The sequence below is a fragment of the Chanos chanos genome, chromosome 5 (assembly GCF_902362185.1).
Source record: "Chanos chanos chromosome 5, fChaCha1.1, whole genome shotgun sequence".
Lineage (NCBI taxonomy): Eukaryota > Metazoa > Chordata > Actinopteri > Gonorynchiformes > Chanidae > Chanos > Chanos chanos.
The window spans coordinates 47,218,286-47,235,814 of NC_044499.1; the positions used below are offsets into that span (position 1 = coordinate 47,218,286).

At 38.9% G+C, this 17,529-nt stretch overlaps 1 protein-coding gene across 2 annotated transcripts in view; it reads left to right on the forward strand.

The window, feature by feature from the left end:
* The window catches only part of vti1a (vesicle transport through interaction with t-SNAREs 1A), a 114,952-nt gene that overhangs the window by 444 nt on the left and 96,979 nt on the right, over positions 1-17,529 (forward strand). For both annotated transcript variants that reach the window (XM_030775336.1, XM_030775335.1), the window contains exons 2-3: positions 3,473-3,531; positions 4,350-4,460. In XM_030775336.1, the coding sequence (XP_030631196.1) occupies positions 3,473-3,531; positions 4,350-4,460 (170 nt within the window). The remainder of the gene's footprint in view (positions 1-3,472; positions 3,532-4,349; positions 4,461-17,529) is intronic.

Here is a 17,529-nt window from a genome sequence, read left to right on the forward strand (position 1 = left end):
GTTAGGTCACAGGTTATCCGCCAATAATTGTGAGTACAGTTGCAATTGTACATGTACATCATTAATAATTACATATTTTATTGGCATCTTGTGTAACATCATTAACAGGAAAGCTACCTGTTTCATTACCCGGTTACAAGGTCTAAATTAAATCGGTGACGTTTTGTTGTCTTATTAAAAGTATAAGAATTCTGCATGTACGCACACAGCTGTGTACAGGCATCATGGAACTCCATGGTACGACTGGAAAACAGGTGGTGTAGCGGCGATAACTGTAATCAAGGTGACCTGAATATTTGGAATATATTTGGAAAATAGTTCTACTGAAAAGTTTATTAACGCTGATGAACTTAAATTCTCGTGCTGCCGTTTTGCGCTGGCCCGAATTAATCCTGTTGAACTTGATTTTGCAAGCCAACAATGATTTAATGAGTAACCATAGCAATCCTGCTTCTATTCTGCATTGTATACTTGCTAAATGGAAGAGGTGTTTTCATGCCTTATTTAACAAGGTTTTAGAAGTTGTTCTTTATTATTCCCCATAACGTATGCAAATTTTCAGCAAGCCTTGAGTCTTCATGATAAATCTTGTGCTTAACGGCTTAAAAATGATTTATGGTCCAAGAAGTAAAAATCTGACAATATGGATAAGAACACTAAAGTTCATTGCTCTGGCCTGTGATAATCCAGTCCCTTTTTGTTGTTGTATTCATGACTCTCACTACTTCAATATTTGCTCTGTTCATTGTCCCTCACTCTCCTTTGTGTTATAAACCAGCTCCAATGCTCTGTGCGGTACCACTCATTATGTGGTGCATTTCATAATAAGGTTTTATCTGAGCTTCTTGTATTGTGTTTGATATGTTCCCAGTAAAAGAAATAAGATTAAATGTTATTTTTTCTTTATTCTGTCTGAGTGACATAATGAAGGCCACTTTTGGCTGGATGTCTGACAAGTATTTCCGAAACATGGGCAAAGAGCACCAGGGTTGTTTAGGTACTCTCCTAAAGCTGTTATTGTTGTTTCTTGGGAATCTAAATATTAAATCTAAATCTTGTATGTGTGTGATGTTGCTATAGTGATTATTAGCCAGTGGGATTACAACAAAAATCCCCTTTCCCCTCTTATTACCTCGGTGCTCCATAGGCCCATGTAGCTTATTTCTAATTAAACGCGACACTTAGTGCCCTCTAGTGGTTATATCTGGTATCCGTCTCTGTTAAACTATTTTACACAGAGCTGTGCAGAGACCAAGGTAAATACAGAAGTTCAAGCACAGTGCTTTTATTTTTTTTAACCCTGTGGTGGCAGGAATTTCATTCATGGTCAGGCCACATGAAGCAGAAACCCCCACAGTGCTGCTAATGGGAACAGAGGTTCCTATCCCCGAAAAGCCAAAGATAATTAAACAAACACGATGAGATTATGCAAGGTTGAGCTCCCGCCGGGCGTTTTTAATCATATTCCACAGCCAAGTTTTGAAAATTAACTTTCCTAACATGACCATGTTATCTTTCCAAGGTAAACAACAAGAACTAACTGTGAATTTAGTGGAAGCATACTGCATCCATTCACCCTCAGCCTCTTGCTGCATCCCCCCCCCCCCCCATCCCCCTTGAAATGAGAACAGGGCAGGAGAATGTATAACAGACTGAATTGTTGAGGCTTGAATATCTTATTTTGATGGTGGCAGAAACAACAGGAAACAGCAGTGGGTAAATGTTTGTATGTCAGCCCACTGTTATTGCATAAAACCTAGAGCATATGCCAGCTCTCCAGTTTGAATCGAATTCTATTGTGCCCATAAAGACATCCACTCATTTTCTTTCTGTGATGCTGAGAATTCCACGGATTGGTAGGCGGTCGTCCCGTTTTTTGTTTTTTTGTTGTTGTTTGTTTTTTTTTTTTTGCATCGCGACTATGCTTTCAACAAAAGGTCTTTTGTTGTTGTTATTTTATATTGTTATTGTTGTTGTTGTTGTTGTTATTGTTGTTGTTGTCATCGTCGTCGATGCATTTTACCCTGTCACATATGCATAAAGACTGATAAAGGAAACAGGACAGATTAAGCGTCCTTGGCAACCATTTTACCGAACCAATCTACATCCATTCACAGAGGAATCAAATAGAAGCGGTTTTGTTTGGTTAGACCTAAAGGCCAAAGATCGAGGACTTTGAATAGGAATGTAAGGCTAATGCAATGCCTTGTTTCATTAGAAATGAATGTGGAGTTTTATCAGACTCCTCACTGATTTATTTATTTATTTTATTTTATTTATTTCTCTTTCAGAAGAGGATTTTTGTAAAAGCTGAAGGCCTGTCAGTCATGTGTGATGAAAAATTAAAGAAGAAATGCAAAGATTCAGGGCTAGCACGGTCTTAACTTTTTTTTTTTTTTTTTTTTGCGTTTTTATTTATTTTTTTTTATGTCAGAGAGCGGTTTTCTTTTTTTTCCTTCTTTCTTTCTTTCTTTCTTTCTTTTTTTTCTTTTCTTTTTTTTTTCCTTTTTCGTGGGGGGAAGTTTTGACTCCTGTGTTTCCAGTACACCTGCAGTAGACTGCCCAGCGCTCCGAGTTAAGCTGCATCTGTTTTTCCACCTTGTGCAGTATTGCCTCCGGCTGTTTACTGTGTGGGCTGTGAGGTTGTACATAGGTTTTAAAAATGGATTGATGAACAGCCAAAGGCAGTGCAAATCCAAAGGGTAAAAAAAAAAAAAAAATAATAAAATAAATAAAAAAAATTGTTTCCCACTTATGGACAGTCTTGTGGTTTGATATTTTTGGTAGCTGTTTATATCTGTATTAGTTTTTTTTTTTTTCTCATTGAAGGATTCAAGTCTTCAGTTCTCTCTGAACTTTAAAAGTAAAAGTATAGCTTTCTGTACCAAAATGAATTATTAGTCTGTGTTTTTTGAAGTTTATTATTTAGTATGCTATCTAAATCTTAGACCTAATCATTTATAAAGATGGAATTGTTAATTTGTCTAATTCTCTGTCAATTGGGAGTGCACAGTGACTACATCTGACTAAATAAATACCTAAAACACCACCAAGGCCGAAACGTATTTTGAAAAGACGGTCTGAATTTTCTCAGTGTTGGGTAAATATGATCATAACCCTTTTTTGTTTTCACTGAGTGGGTGGTACTAGTCTGGAGTCAGAGAATCTGGCAGCCAAGTGGAACTGACATCTCCTTTCTCTTTGAGCTGGCATGAGGTGTCTCTGTGTTCCCCCACAAACTAACAAAGGCGTTTTACACACGGAAAAATAAGAGACATCAAATGTGAATCTGTGCACGATGAGTGTAAATATATCTTCAAATAGGAGCCAGTTTTTTTTTGTGTGTGTGTGTGTGTGTGTGTGTGTGTGTGTGTGTCTGTGCGGGGGAGTTAGGGCTCTTGTCACAAAGCGCAGCTCCTCCATCAACTGATCAATATGTTTTCTGCTGTTTTTTTTTTTTTTTTCCTTTCAGAGGAGAAGACACAGCTGGTTCTAAATGTCGACAAACAGCTTGAAGAAGTCAGAGAGTTGGTAGGTCTTTGATCAGTAATTTTCACTCTCCCGTTCTCTAAATAATGAATTTGGAAAATTTCCCTGCATAAACAACACCTGTATTCTCAACACTGACATGAGACTCTATTCATGTGGCTGTAGTCTGCGTCGTTCTAACAGTCTCATCACCAACACGTAATGTGCTTTATAGTGACACGACTTGACACATTTCGCACCATTATTGGCGGAAGGCTCCGTGTCTGGTGCCAGAAACAACAAAAAAAAAAAAAAAAAAAAAGAGAAAAAATGAAGATGCGTCGTAGCGTGTAAATTGAATTCACGCTTGTTTCTGTGGCATCATCTTGATTGGACATTGTAAATCAGCGGGGCTCTTTGTCCTCGTCTCTCTCTCTCTCTCTGAACTTCCCTCTCGTGACACGGACGCGATCCGCATCTGTCAGCGTAAATCCACACCAAAGGTTTTAATGAAGCATCACCTTCTGTTATCAGTTGACTTTATTTTGACTGAACATCTGCTTTTGACTAACTTTCCTCTGACAACTAGAAGTAATAAACTGATAAATAAAGCTTTTTTTTTCTTCTTTTTTTTTCTTTTTATTCAAATGAATATGATGTATATCTATTTTTTTTTTTTGTTGCTTTGTTTGACTTTCAGAATCTTAGTGTGTTTCTCATGTCATGTCGTTCTGATCGACGACTTTAATGAAACGTCTGTGACAGTGTAGAAACTTCAGCGCCGTGAATGTTTGCACGTCAGACGGTTTGTTTTCAGTATTAGATTATTGACGTTGATGGTTTTTGATTTAATTGAATGTAATTTTGTGTGCTTGGCCCAGCTGGAGCAGATGGATCTGGAGGTACGAGAGATCCCCATTCAGAGCAGAGGAATGTATAACAGTCGACTGAAGAGCTACAAACAAGAGCTGGAGAAACTGGAGAAGGACTTTGTGAGTAAAACTCACGCTTAATGCTTTGGTCTTTTCACCAAATAACTCCGTGTCTTCTCTCTGATGCTTAAGATGTTGTATTTCTGTATCTACGCTCTGTGTACTCCTCAACGTCCTCCAAACAGACACACACACACACACACACAAACACACACACACACACACACAAAAAAAGACAGACTCTTTCAAACATATTTTCGGTCTTAAATTCTCTGAAGGTCAGTGGCTTGCCCAGTGTGGTTAATTCAGAGTGTGTTTTTTCGACCGTCTTTGAGCCAAAGGAGAGCGGACTTGTGTTCCCTCCACACGTCCTTGTTTAGTTATTCATAAATCTTACCTGTCTGTCTAAACTCACCCCAACATACATCAAACCTTAATGAGAGACCATGGCCTCTGAAGCCACCACTGCTCTCTCTCACATTAGCTTGACCCTTTTCTTCTCCGGCTGTCTTCCAGCTGTTGTTGTTGTTGTTGTTGGATTGATCCATTTCTTCTCTCACTGGGGCGTTCTTTTGTATGCCTCTATAATTTCATTGTAACACTAAACCTCTGTGGTTATCAGGTCTTGTTGCTTGGATTACAGAAGCATTTTTTTTTCCCTTTTTCCGTCCGACTTCACGTTTCTCCGAAGGTATGAAATCTAAGCAAGTAGCTCACTTGCTTTCATATGTTTTTTTTTTTTTTTTTTACCTTAGTTAAATATCCAATTTAGTCTTAATGGATTTTAATTCTTCAGATTTTTTTTTTTTATTGTTTTGAACTATTTATCAGCCTCTCCAGTGTTTTTTTTTTTTTTTTTTTTTTTTCCTTCCAGCGTCTCCAGAATTAGTCAAAAGAATTAAGTCTCAACTCTCTGAAATCTATTCCTTTTGTTCTTTCTCTTACATTATGTCTCTCTGCATGCGTCCACCCTTCTTCTTTTTTTTTTCTTTTCTTTCTTTCTTTTCTTCACTTCATCCTCCCAGTCTGTGTGTTTTACACCCTGCGCCCGCCGCTTTAGCGTTAGCCGCGCTGTATATCAATTACCATATGGCGGTAACAGCCCCAAATAAGATTTAGAAAGTGTTTTTAAAAAAGGAGAATTTTTTTCTTCTTTTTTTTTTTTTTAAAGAGGGATCCTTTGCCAATGATCTGATGTTGGGCTGCTGTGACTGATAGCTCGCATCACAGTGGAGATCTCTGTTCTCCGAGAGGCCACGTGTTCCTTCGCCGTGGGCATTTAATTGGCTGATAATTAATCTTTAGCTTCTCCCGCAACTGTCGGTGTGGTTAATTATCAAGCAATTAACACCTGCTGGGTTGTTTTTCTTTTTCTTTTTTTTTTTTTTTTTCTTTTTTTAAACGTCGCCGTCATCTTAGCATTCCTTCAGCTGTTTTTGTTTTGTTTTGTTTGTTTTGTTTTGTTTTGTTTTTTTTAAAACTTCCCCCTCTGCCCGTTTTCCTTCCTAATTTGAACTATCCCTTTACCCACGATGCCTCAGGAGTCCCACGTTCACGTGGCAGCTGCCTGCATTGAAGTGAATGAGACGTGACTAGACTTTGGCTGTCACGTGAAGCTTGCCGTTGCGTCTCCACACTCTGCACCTGTGTACTTTAGACAGGTGACTGGAACAGAGACGTCTTTGTAAGATGTGGCATGCTGCTAAGATGCTCTTGACCATCAGTGAACACTGTTTTCACAGGCTCCAGATCACAGTTAACAAGTGTGCCTGTTCTCTTTTTTTTCCTCTTTCTTTCTTTCTTTCTTTCTTTCTTTCTTTCTTTCTTTCTTTCTTTTTTTTTTTTTTTAAAGCTATAAAGCTGTGCGTACGCTGTGTATCTTTTGAAGTAAGGTGAGTAAGTATTCCAGAAGAAGTACCGAGATCATCTTATGGTGAGGTTTTGTGTAATGTCGCTAAAAACACGGAACGTACTTTATTCTTATTTTAAAATAATGATTTAAAAAGTCTTTCATGGGAATATACATTTAAGAGGCAAACATCGTTTCTATTTGCCAGTATGTTCAGCATGTTCAAGAAAAAAAAAAATGGCATTTTGCTTCTGGTCTTTGTTTTGCCCCGGTCTTTTTTTGGCCCCGGTCTTTGTTTTTTTCTAGTATAAAGTGATAATTGGTGTGATCTGAAGCAATTTTCCTGTGCCCTATAGCTGGAGTTTTGTGTGTATTTGAAGGACAGGTTTCCCTGAAGCTGCTGGTGATTTACGAAGCAGCTTGTCCTAAGGCCTGAGTTTTAGCCGGGTCCTTAGAAGTGCCAAATGCTTTCGCGTACAGGGCTTATCCTCTCTTCCACGCGACGCGAGCACACACGCACACTTCTAAAGGGTGTCAGGCAAAAGGCCGTCGCTTCTTTCTCTCTCTCTCTCTCTGTCTCTCTCTCTTTCTCTCTTTCTCTCTTTTTTTTTTCAAAAAGTCTTTGTTGTGCATCCATGGGAAATCAAGGCCTCATCCTGGCCCTTCCCCTCCTCTGGACCCCCCTAACCCCCCCCCCCCCCCCCCCCCCACTTTTACCCCCAGCTTGCGTCCACTCGTTCACCCGTGGTTTGAAGTCTTCACTCCGTCGTGCTCGCCAGACAGAGACTCCTGTACCGTACCAGACGGAGAGCAGCAGACCCTCGTAACCTTGCCATTAAATAAAAGAAAAAAAGAAAAAGAAAAAAAGAAAAAGAGGGGGTGAAAAAAATAGCAGAGAGAGAGAGAGAGAGAGAGAGAAAGACATCCCAGAGGTATGGTCTCTTCATGATCGCTTCATTTTGATAATGGGGGCGAGGGTCTTAAAGCCAGAAACCCCCTATGGAGACCTCGTATTAGCAAAAGAGGAGAGTGCTGGAGAACACACGCGCACGCACACACACACACACACACACACATACACACACACACACACATACACACACACACACACAGAAACAACAACAAAAAAAAAGAGAGGCAAAGCTGATTTGTATTTGATTGGGCGACTGTGTAAGTCATTCAGTGCAGGGAGCAGAATGACATGCCTGTTAGCGATGCCTTTGATCTGTACTGAAATAGAGACATCATTTAATGAAACCAATTGGGTAAACAGACCGCACATCTTCAAAGGAAACTGACAAAGTTTTTCTCCACTGCTAGGCCCAGGCATGTGTCCACCGAATCGCTCTCACCTCCCTCCCCTGCCATATTTGGAGAGGGTGAATCAGATCCTCTCATGGCCCAGTGTTCCTGCTGATAAGGAAAGAGATATTAAGTATTGATGGGTTGAGAGTCTCTCTGAATTGAAGGCTTTTTCTCGTCTTTTGGCCCTAGAATTACATCTGGATTTGGTTCTGGAATTAACTGAAAGAACTGTACATCGCAGCAAGAGAGGGGAAAATTTACTGAAAGCTCAATTTGTTCAGTCATGAAAAACTTTTTATAATGTACTGGACCAATAGACATTATCTGCCTCTGTTTTCTGTCAGGAGAAGTGACATTTTTTTTTTGCACTGAATGCCAGCTCTCATAATCGGTTCAGTTTTCGTCTTTTTTTTTTTGTCTTTGACGTTCTAAATGAAACCCAAGATAAGACACTTCAGTGTGAGACGCTGTCCTTGCAACTTCACACAAAACAACACTAATCAGCATTTTTTTGCCTGTATTTTTAATAGCTATCTTTTTGTGTATGTGTTTTTTTTTTCTTCTTATATTAAACTTGACCCTCTGCACTTACTCTGTAAGTCAGTGTCACGGGTTGTCCCAAATATAACAGCTTGTCCCAGCATGAGGAAAAATTTCGAGTTGAGAGAATTTTCTCAAACACTCAACTCCCAGCCCAAGCCTTTGGCCCAAAACAGAAAGCTCACAAGTGTGCCACTCTCCAGTCCATTTGCATGGTAAAGGACCAAACTATCTTCTCCCACCCCTGCTGCTTCAGTCGCTTTTCCCCTCGGTGGTCAGCAGATGGCGACATTGCTCAAGGAATTTTAAGCCCAGAAGTTTTGATTTAATTTTTTTTAAATTTATTATTTATTTATTTGTTTTGTTTTATTTTGTGTGTGCGTGTGTGTGTGTGTGTGTGTGTGAGCGAGAGAGAGTGTGTCAGAGCAGATGGTGATGGGTGTTTGGTGATCAGAAGAGTTTCTCTTGGATATAGATAGAGCCGCAACTGCCTCAGAACACCCCGCTTGGTTCTGACCTCCTTCTTCTGAGAAGCTCAGAGATTAAAGCCTAAAATGCCCCAGGTATCTTTAGGACCACAATGTGCTTTTGTATTAGCTTGGAGGGGAGAGAAGGCTTGTAAGCAGAACTGTTGTCGGTGTGTGCGTGCGTGCGTGTTTGTGTGTGTGAGAATGTTTGAGCTGGTGTCTTTCAAAACCCTTTTACACTAAAAGGCCTTCTAAACTATTTTGCCTTGCCTACAGCAATTTACCATTTCAACCTCATGTTGCCCTGTGATAGCCCAAGCTTACATTTATTCATAACTTGTGTCTGCCAAAACCTCACTCGCTATGTTAAAACCTTGAACGTGGACATGACATTTGCATGCTATTGTCACAATTACTGTGTTACTGTACCCACACATCATAGAATTTTTAAAGTAGGAAAAAATATTTTTTTAGGCAGATAAAAAGATTTCCCAAGGAAAAATAAATGCCGTAGCATTAAAAACCACGTTGAACAATATGGATTATTTAGGTAATGGTAAACACATTGATTAAGACTTTCAAGCAGGAAAACCATATTGAAACTATCAAATCAAATTATCTTCATATGAAAATGAATTCATTATTATTTATTTTTTTTGTCTCTGTTGAAATTATTGATCACTTTTATCGGACCGTCGGGTCAGAGCTCAAATTCATTAAATTCGCAGCTAAACTGGAAACAAACAAACAAACAAACAAACAAACGAACGAACAAACAAAAAATTTTCTTCTCTCACCATCAATATGTGGACTGGTTATTAGATGTTTCAGTCATGGTCAAGCACAATCCCTACTCTTCCTCGAGCAGAAAAACACCTCCAGACTTCCAGCTTTCCTTCCCCGTCATGGGAGATCATTAATGTCTTTTCCAAAGCGTTTATTGAGTCAACTATCCTTGAAATATTGAACGGATTATTGGGTGAATTATAAATATATTTCTTAACGTCGACCCTGTAGAGGTGTAGGTGTTGTCTCTATTTTTTTTTTTCCCTCTTATTTTATTATTATTATTTTTTTTAAGCTGATCATCAGGGACTGTGGAAAGACTCCCGAAGGTTACTGCTTTGTTAAAAGCAACTATGCAGTTTAGCTAAAAAAAAAAAAAAAAAGTGCAAATTTAGGTAGAGTTAATAAATAAAATGGAGAATTGTTCCCATGCTTAGAAAGTGAACAAAACTCTATTCAAAGAAACTTGCCATTATATCCATTTCTAGAAATAACCAAAGTTACTTTACTCTTTAATACAGCAACTTTTCCATATATGCTGCAATCAGCAAAGAGCTCTCTGTACCGTTATTTTATGGTTACAACAGAACAAGCCTCAGAAGCGGTCTCAGTCTCCATTCAGTTCTCAGCAATGTCACTTTGAAAGGACATCATGTCACCTTGTGATCATTATATCCAAAGACCGTCATTTAATGGTTTGCTCGCTATGAACAAACCAAGTCCTTTTCTGGTGTCATTCACGTCACTTTTCTGGTTTCGCTAATAATATATTTTGTAATTGTGAGGAGTTAAAATGACTATAAAGCAGTCCTCTACACTTTAGAAAACAGATCATCTCTCAGCGTAATTGTTCGATCGATTTTAAATTCAGAGGGGTTTTAAAACATTTCTTTTGAAATTTGATGATGACGCACTTACTTACGTACACTGTAGACGCTTTTGTTGAAGGTTGGACAAGGATGTTGCAGAATGATTTTTTTTTTTTTTTTTTAATACCCGTCACATTATTTTAAACAAAATAATGTTCTGAGAATTACTGTGGATGAATGTTTGGCTTTATTTTTAAAAGCATTTAACTGAGCTTCTCAGAAAAAAAATCGAATAGACTTTTTTTTTTTTTTTGGGGTCATTATGACTGGCATAGTGTATTCTGTACTTAGGCTTTTTACAGTGTTTTCACTAAGCCTCTCTCAGCGTCTCAGTCTGCATGTGTTACATGTAAAGCTTATGGATCTGTCCAATCAAAAGGAATACGTATCTCTCAAATTTGTCATTACTTGGCTCAAATAATTTATTACAGCAACTTTTATAAAGAAAAACATGAGAAAACACACAAGGGCTGGATGTTTAACACTCTTAATCTCCTTAGATTAGAACCAAACATGCTTTCTGAAAATCATTTTGATTGTTACCCATCATTTAAGGAGTTTTCACAGATTGTTTTATTCTTGTCTTCTGGAGTTTAAGCCCTTAATCACGCTGAAGTCCAAACTCACAACCCGATTAAAAAATATTATACATTTATTATGGAAATCTCTCGGACGGAGGAGATTTTTTGGTTTTGTTTTTCTTTTGGTAAGAGTTAGCGGCGATTTCCAGCCACGAATGAAAGGTTCTTAAGAACTGTCCTTTATTGCGGAGTTGTTTTACACAGGGCTTGAGACGGATTGGCCGAGGGGAAGGCCTCGTTTTCGATAGCCAGAGATTGGACGTTTCTGGCTTTATTCTGAGCTCGGCACAGCGACACGTTGTGTAATCATGGTGATGGAGGAAGGATGAGGTGAAGGACTGTGTCATCGGAAGGAGAAAATCAAGCTTCCATGGCTGGAAATGACAGAACGATGCACTTAATGAAAGGGGGGGGGGGGGGGGGGGGGGGGGGGGGGGGGGGTGCCTCAGATAAACCGCCGCGTTGCAGCCGGGATGCAGACCACGCTGGCTGACAGGTTAGGACGTTCCTAAACCAATAAATCAGTTTGGGTTTTTTTTTTTTTGTTTTTTTTGGAAAAAGTTCTCACTAACTGAACAGACAATTATTGCCTGCTGAAGGCATTGTTAATTTGGGGGAAAAAAACCCAAAAAACAAAAACACAGATTTTGAAATTTGACGAAGCGTTTTGAGCGCTGTTTTGTGGCCTTGGAAAAAAGATACCCGAGATAAGCGGATGATTGGTCTGTGTTTGTGTCTGTCAAGCATCACGGTGGCATTGATCACCACAGTCCATATTTGTTACTCTGTGTGTGTGTGTGTGTGAGAGAGAGAGAAAGACTGAGTGGGGGAAAGAAGGATAATCAGACGAATGTGGAGCTGTCTACACTCTGGGCCTGTTGCCACCGCCAGCGTAAACTAGAAGTGACATGTGACACCAGCAGAAACTGATACACTGACATGTGGGACGAAAAAAGGTGACAAAAAAAATGTTTTTGATTTGCCAGACCGGCTAAAGTATGAAAAATCATGAAGTATTTATGAAATGCATTATGAATCATTTGGGTTTTTTTTTTTTTGGGACGGGGGGAGTTGCTTTTAAAAATCGTGTCCCAGTGAGTGAATGAGCGGAAAAGCCGTGTCGTCTCAGACTCTGCTGACATCCACGGGTTTCCTCCCCCAGTTCGCTCTGCTCTCTGTATACACGGAGTTGGGGGGGGGGGGGTTAAGACAAAAAAAAAATCTGTAAATTATTACCAAGTTGCCCCAAATCGAAGAGCGTCTCTTTTCCTCAGACTTAAGTGGCTGTAATGAGAGCCATGTAAACGAGAGAGAGAGAGAGAGAGAGAAAGAGAGAAAGAAATTACTTTTGCTCTTTCCCATAGACAATTTTGGCCCGGGATTCTAGCGGTTTTTTGAAGCCTGCGGTGGAAACTTGCTGCGGTCTTGATCAAAATTACACAACATAGGACACATCAAATGTTTGTTTGTTTTGTATGGAAGAGGTTGGCCGCCATACGAATAAAAAAAAAAAAAAAAAAGAAAAGAAAAGAAAAGAGAGAGAGTGATCTAACACCCACAGCGAGGCCAGAGTCTCTCTTTACTGTCGGCTGTCAGTCCAGTTTTACATGCCTCAGTCTGTCAGCTTCTCCTTTTTCATGCATTTGTCTTTACTAATGGCTACAGTTTGGGGTTTTTTCTGGTTGTGCTTTGGTTGTAACCTTTTTCCTTTTCGGGGGTTTTGCAGCAGTTCTGTTCGTTGTGAGGGGACGTGCAGAAATGCCACAATAACCGTCAGCCTTCAAATTCTTTCCTTTTTAAAGAAACAAGGAGTTCTTTTACTTTTCCCTTGTGCTTTTCCCATTGACTGTCAAGACAAAATCCTTTATTTGATATTTATAGTATTCTATAATTTAGAGGTAGGTTATACAAGCTAGTATGAACAATGTTTCCTCTTAAAACATTATATTTTGCGGGAGTTTTCAACAAAATGACCATATGCGCTGTAATTACATTGTAATTAATGATGCATAAGCTAGTACACTGTGTAACTGACTTAGATTAGTTTGCCTTTTGCCGCAAACACACAGATTAGATCCGTTTCACTTAAACACGAGACTCCATGCCTCCAGCAGGGTAACTGTTAGTGTCAAGTTGTTTGTTGCAGAGTGTGACAGTAAACAGATGCGTTGCCTTTGTGGCCAGAATTATTTTAACTTGAAAGTTTAGTCAGAGGATGCTTATTGTCTTTTTTTTTTTTTTTTTTAAACTCTGTCTGAAGTCCTTGATAGAGGGAAGTCCCCGATAAAGTGCAAATATCTTTTTGCATTGTGTTTGCATTAGCTGTCTATAACAAGCACACAGAGACTTACGTTAATGGGTCCCCACAGCGGAGTCTGCTATACCGCAATGCATAATGACTGGTGATGGGCTTTCCGTTTGAATCTGAATTTGAATTTGATCTGTTCAGAGAAGTAAAAAAAAAAAAAAAAAAAAAAAAGTATACATAAATGTATGGTTTTAATGATGTCATGGAGCTCATATGTGAGTCTATGCATTCATATGCAAATGACTCCGACATTCAACTCAGACAATGTCTTCATACAAAGAAGAAAGGCCAAGACTGCAGAAGATGGTCTTTCTCTCTCACACACACACACACACAAACACACACACACACACACACACACACACACACACACACACATTCCTTTGTGTCTAGCTGTATACATTTTAAGACAAAAAAGCGAGAGCAAGACATCAAACAAGTATGTACCACAAATCAGGGTCAGGAGAGGAAGATTCTCCAAAGTCAGGGTAGGGTTAAAAGTGAGTTTGCTTCTCTCTGAGAGGAGGGTAGATAAAGAGAGACAGAGAAATAGAAAGAGAGTGAATGTGTGTGTGTGTGTGTGTGTGTGAGAGAGAGAGAGAGAGAGAGAGAGAGAGATATGGGGGAAGAAAAAGTTCTTTTTTGTGGAGGGTTCAGTGAACCTTATGTAGGTAGCCACAGGCTAATAGGCGATTGGTCCCCAACTCGCCAGGTATCCCGTGTCTGAGAAATCCCTCCTCCATTTCCTCTAATCTCACCTTTTCTCTGGCGCTGACCCGAAGAGGCCCGTTTATTCCCCACTGCACGCCAGAGGAGAGCGCGGCGATGGGAGCCGGGCCGGCCTCAGCTAGCTCTGGCCGTCTCCGTCCCCACTGGCTCTTTCCTATTGATTTCTCCACTCCTGCCTGGATGGGGTTTGGCCTGCCTTCACCCGCTGCAGCATTAATGTGCTGGAGAGAACGGCACAGACACAGAGAGAGCGGGGCTAAAAGAAGAAGAAGAAGAAGAAGGAGAAAAGAAAAAAAAAAACGCCTTTGATTTTTCATTAGAACCGCTTCCATATTTTAATATTGGGTTTAATCGGTCTTTATGCCTTAAAGAAATAACCATTCGGGTGCGATCCCCCGGCCTTCAACAAGTATATGCCGTTTCTTCAATGAAAAGCCGCTCGAAATTTGCTCTTTTGTTGTGAGTTGAGTCGCCGATCGTTTTTTTTTTTCTTTTCTTTTCTTTTTCCTTTTTTTTTTTTTTTTAAAGCCTCTCGCTCCAGCAATGTGTCAGTACAGTCGTCAGGTTTATTGAGTGGTCTTTGCGGTCCTTTATGACATAAACGACTTTGACAGAAATATTCAAACAGATATGACGTCAGAGGCCACGTGAAAATAAAAATCATAAAAAAAAAAAAGAAAAAAAGAAGCCCACAGTGTCCGTACTAGAAATTTTCTTTTGAAACAGCCCTGATATAATTTAATGTCTCAGAATGGAATAAGGTTTCACTTTATACAATTGCATGTTTTCTTTCACGATATTACAATTATTTAAAAAAAAAAATCACTTTCTTGCAAAATGCACTTTTTTTTTTGTTGAAGTTGTAACAATAGTTACTGCCATACTGAAGGGGTAAATTAACTGAGGGAATGAGATTGGTTTTTCATAGCTCATCCTCCCTGTTCAGTAATATTATTTGAAGATTTATCGTGGTAATATATTTACTCATTATATTAATTGGAGTGAAATTTTAGCCGTTAAAGTCTATTTTCAGTGGCGTGGTATTGAAACCAGTGGCTGACATATTAAAGACGCCTTCCTCCGACCTGCGTGTTAATGAGAGACCCCATGCTGGCATCTCATGCGTGTGTTCTTTACCGCTCCTGTAATTTTATTAAGTGACAAACACAAATGTCACACACACACACACACACACACACGCACACGCAGAGTCAGACAGAAAAAGGGCATCACACTGGTGTGCGCATATTCTCTCTGATGACAAGCAAAGAAGGATTTGATGATACCAAAGACCCAAAAACAAAACGGGAAACCATTAAAACTCTCCTACGACAGTTGTCATTGTTACCCTGTCCCCTTTATCTGATATTGTATCAAAAACACAAAAAAGCAAGTCTCGCTTAATTGAGCAACCTCCTCCAATTTGTTTTTCTTTCTTGGATATAAAAGAGTGTAGGGGAAGAACTGTGTGTGTGTGTGTGTGTGTCGTCTGTGTCTGTGTGTCTGTGTGTGCGTACGTGTTTGTATGCTGTTCTTTCTGCTTGCGGATGATGTTAGCCCCCTGCTAGGACGTGATACATTATTTAAAACACTGTTGTGATACTGTAGACTGCTGAAGGGTCTGAGTTTTCCTTTCTCCATTGAAGCACTTTAGCTTTAGTCTAGCTCCACTCATACCACCAGCCACTTGGCTGCTGTAGTCTCCAATGTTATCAGTGTACAGGCAAAGAGACTCTCTGACCCATCAGTGACACACTCTCATAGAAAGGCTCTTGATTTTGCTCTCTCCAACCCTAAATATTACATGACCATACGAGCTCTGTGTTTTTCTTTTTCTTTGAACGCTGCACTGTTACAACTGAATGCAGTGGTTATAATAATACTTGTTGTTGTTTTTTTTTTTTTGTTTTTTTTCTAATCTGAGATTCGCCGAGAGCACAATTTTGTCCTTGTTATTCTTGAAGTGCCACTTCCTCTTAATTTCTCTCTCTCTCTCTCTCTCTCTCTCTCTCTCTCTCTCTCTCTTTTTTTTTTGGGTTGAGATTATTATCCGTAGAGGGAAAGGTTAAACGGCAATTTGAAGCCGCCACATCGCATCTGACAAAAGTCCCATTAAGTCAAAATCAGAACTGGCCAGACATTTTTCCCCCCACCGGTGAGAAAAAGACTTAATGAAACACACTTTGGAAATTAAATGTCGTTAATTACTCTTCACGCTTTTGCCACCAGCCGTGTGCTCAGGGGTGAGAATAAAGAGCAGGAAAAGTGAAGGAAAGCCTTTGGAACAGTCACTTCAGGGCTTCTCATTAAACCCTGCCCTTGGGTGTTTTCACGCCTTTTACAGCCAATCTAATGAACTGTTTACTCTTACCACAGCCCAGGTACCTCCACTGTTTGTTGTCCTTGTGACTCATGGTGTTGACAGAATGAAGTTTTTGGGAAAAAGGGGGTGTTTATTTATATATATATTTATATCTGTGTATATGTTTATATATATATATGTGTGTGTGTGTGTGTGTGTGTGTGTGCATATGCATACATACATACATACTTACAGAAACACACACACACATATATATATATGCACACACACACGTATAAATATATATATGTATATATAGTTAACATGAGTTTGTTGAGTTTAATTATTCATAGTATTTTGACTAGAGCATTTTATGTGTTGTAATTTTTTTTTTTTTGTAGCCTTTTCCTGTCACTTTGTTCAGAGTGGAGGTGAAGCTTATCAGACTTGCTTACTGCTTCTATGCCACAAATTACATTATCGTCATTAATATGTAGTATTGCTTTATATTAGCTATTATACAAATACACACACGCACGCACGCACACACACACACATACATATACATATATATAAATAACAGCACATGCTCATTAATGTGTACATGAGGTATGTGTGTGCAAAACAGGACCTCTGGGTTTTTATATCATATATAGTTAAAATTATATATATTAAATTGTGTTAAAACTATATATAATATTATCTATGTTACCTGTGCATTCATTTATGTGTCTGTATGACATTCATAAAATGTGCATTTGTGTATTTGCATATCTAATACAAAAATGTTTTTCATGCATATTTAATTCTAACTTGATGAATTGAACACCTTTTTTTTTTTTTTTTTTTTTTTCTTTTGCCTCCATGTCAACAGAGTTTTTTTTTTTTTGCTCGCGTGTTTTTGACAGGACACAAGAACCCTCCGTCTCCGCTTTGACGAGATGTGTCGCTTTTAAAAGAGAGACAGACCACTTTGCATAACGTTAAGATGAACCTTTGTACTTTTTTTTTTTTGGTCTCGTGCTTCCGGGAATAGAAGCAAATCTCACCCAAGATTAAAAAAAAAAAAAAAAAGACTGACAAAAGAAAAGACCTTTCAAATAGATTTAAAAAAAAAAAGAAAAAAAAAAAAGAAAGCGAGCGATACTTTCTTTTCCATTGCAGTGAGGTATGTGTGAAAGTGCTCATTCTTCTAGATTACAAAGACTCTTGTTCTTGGTTTCATGTTGTTGTAGTGAAGTTTTAATTTGGCTGCTTCAGCCCTGCTGTCTAGTAAGTGAAATAAGAAACTCCTAATTCATTATTTAAAAAAGATACATATAAGCGTGTTTTTTTTCATTTTCAAAGTTTAATCTGGCCAAGATGACCTATACTATGACCAACCCCCCCCCCC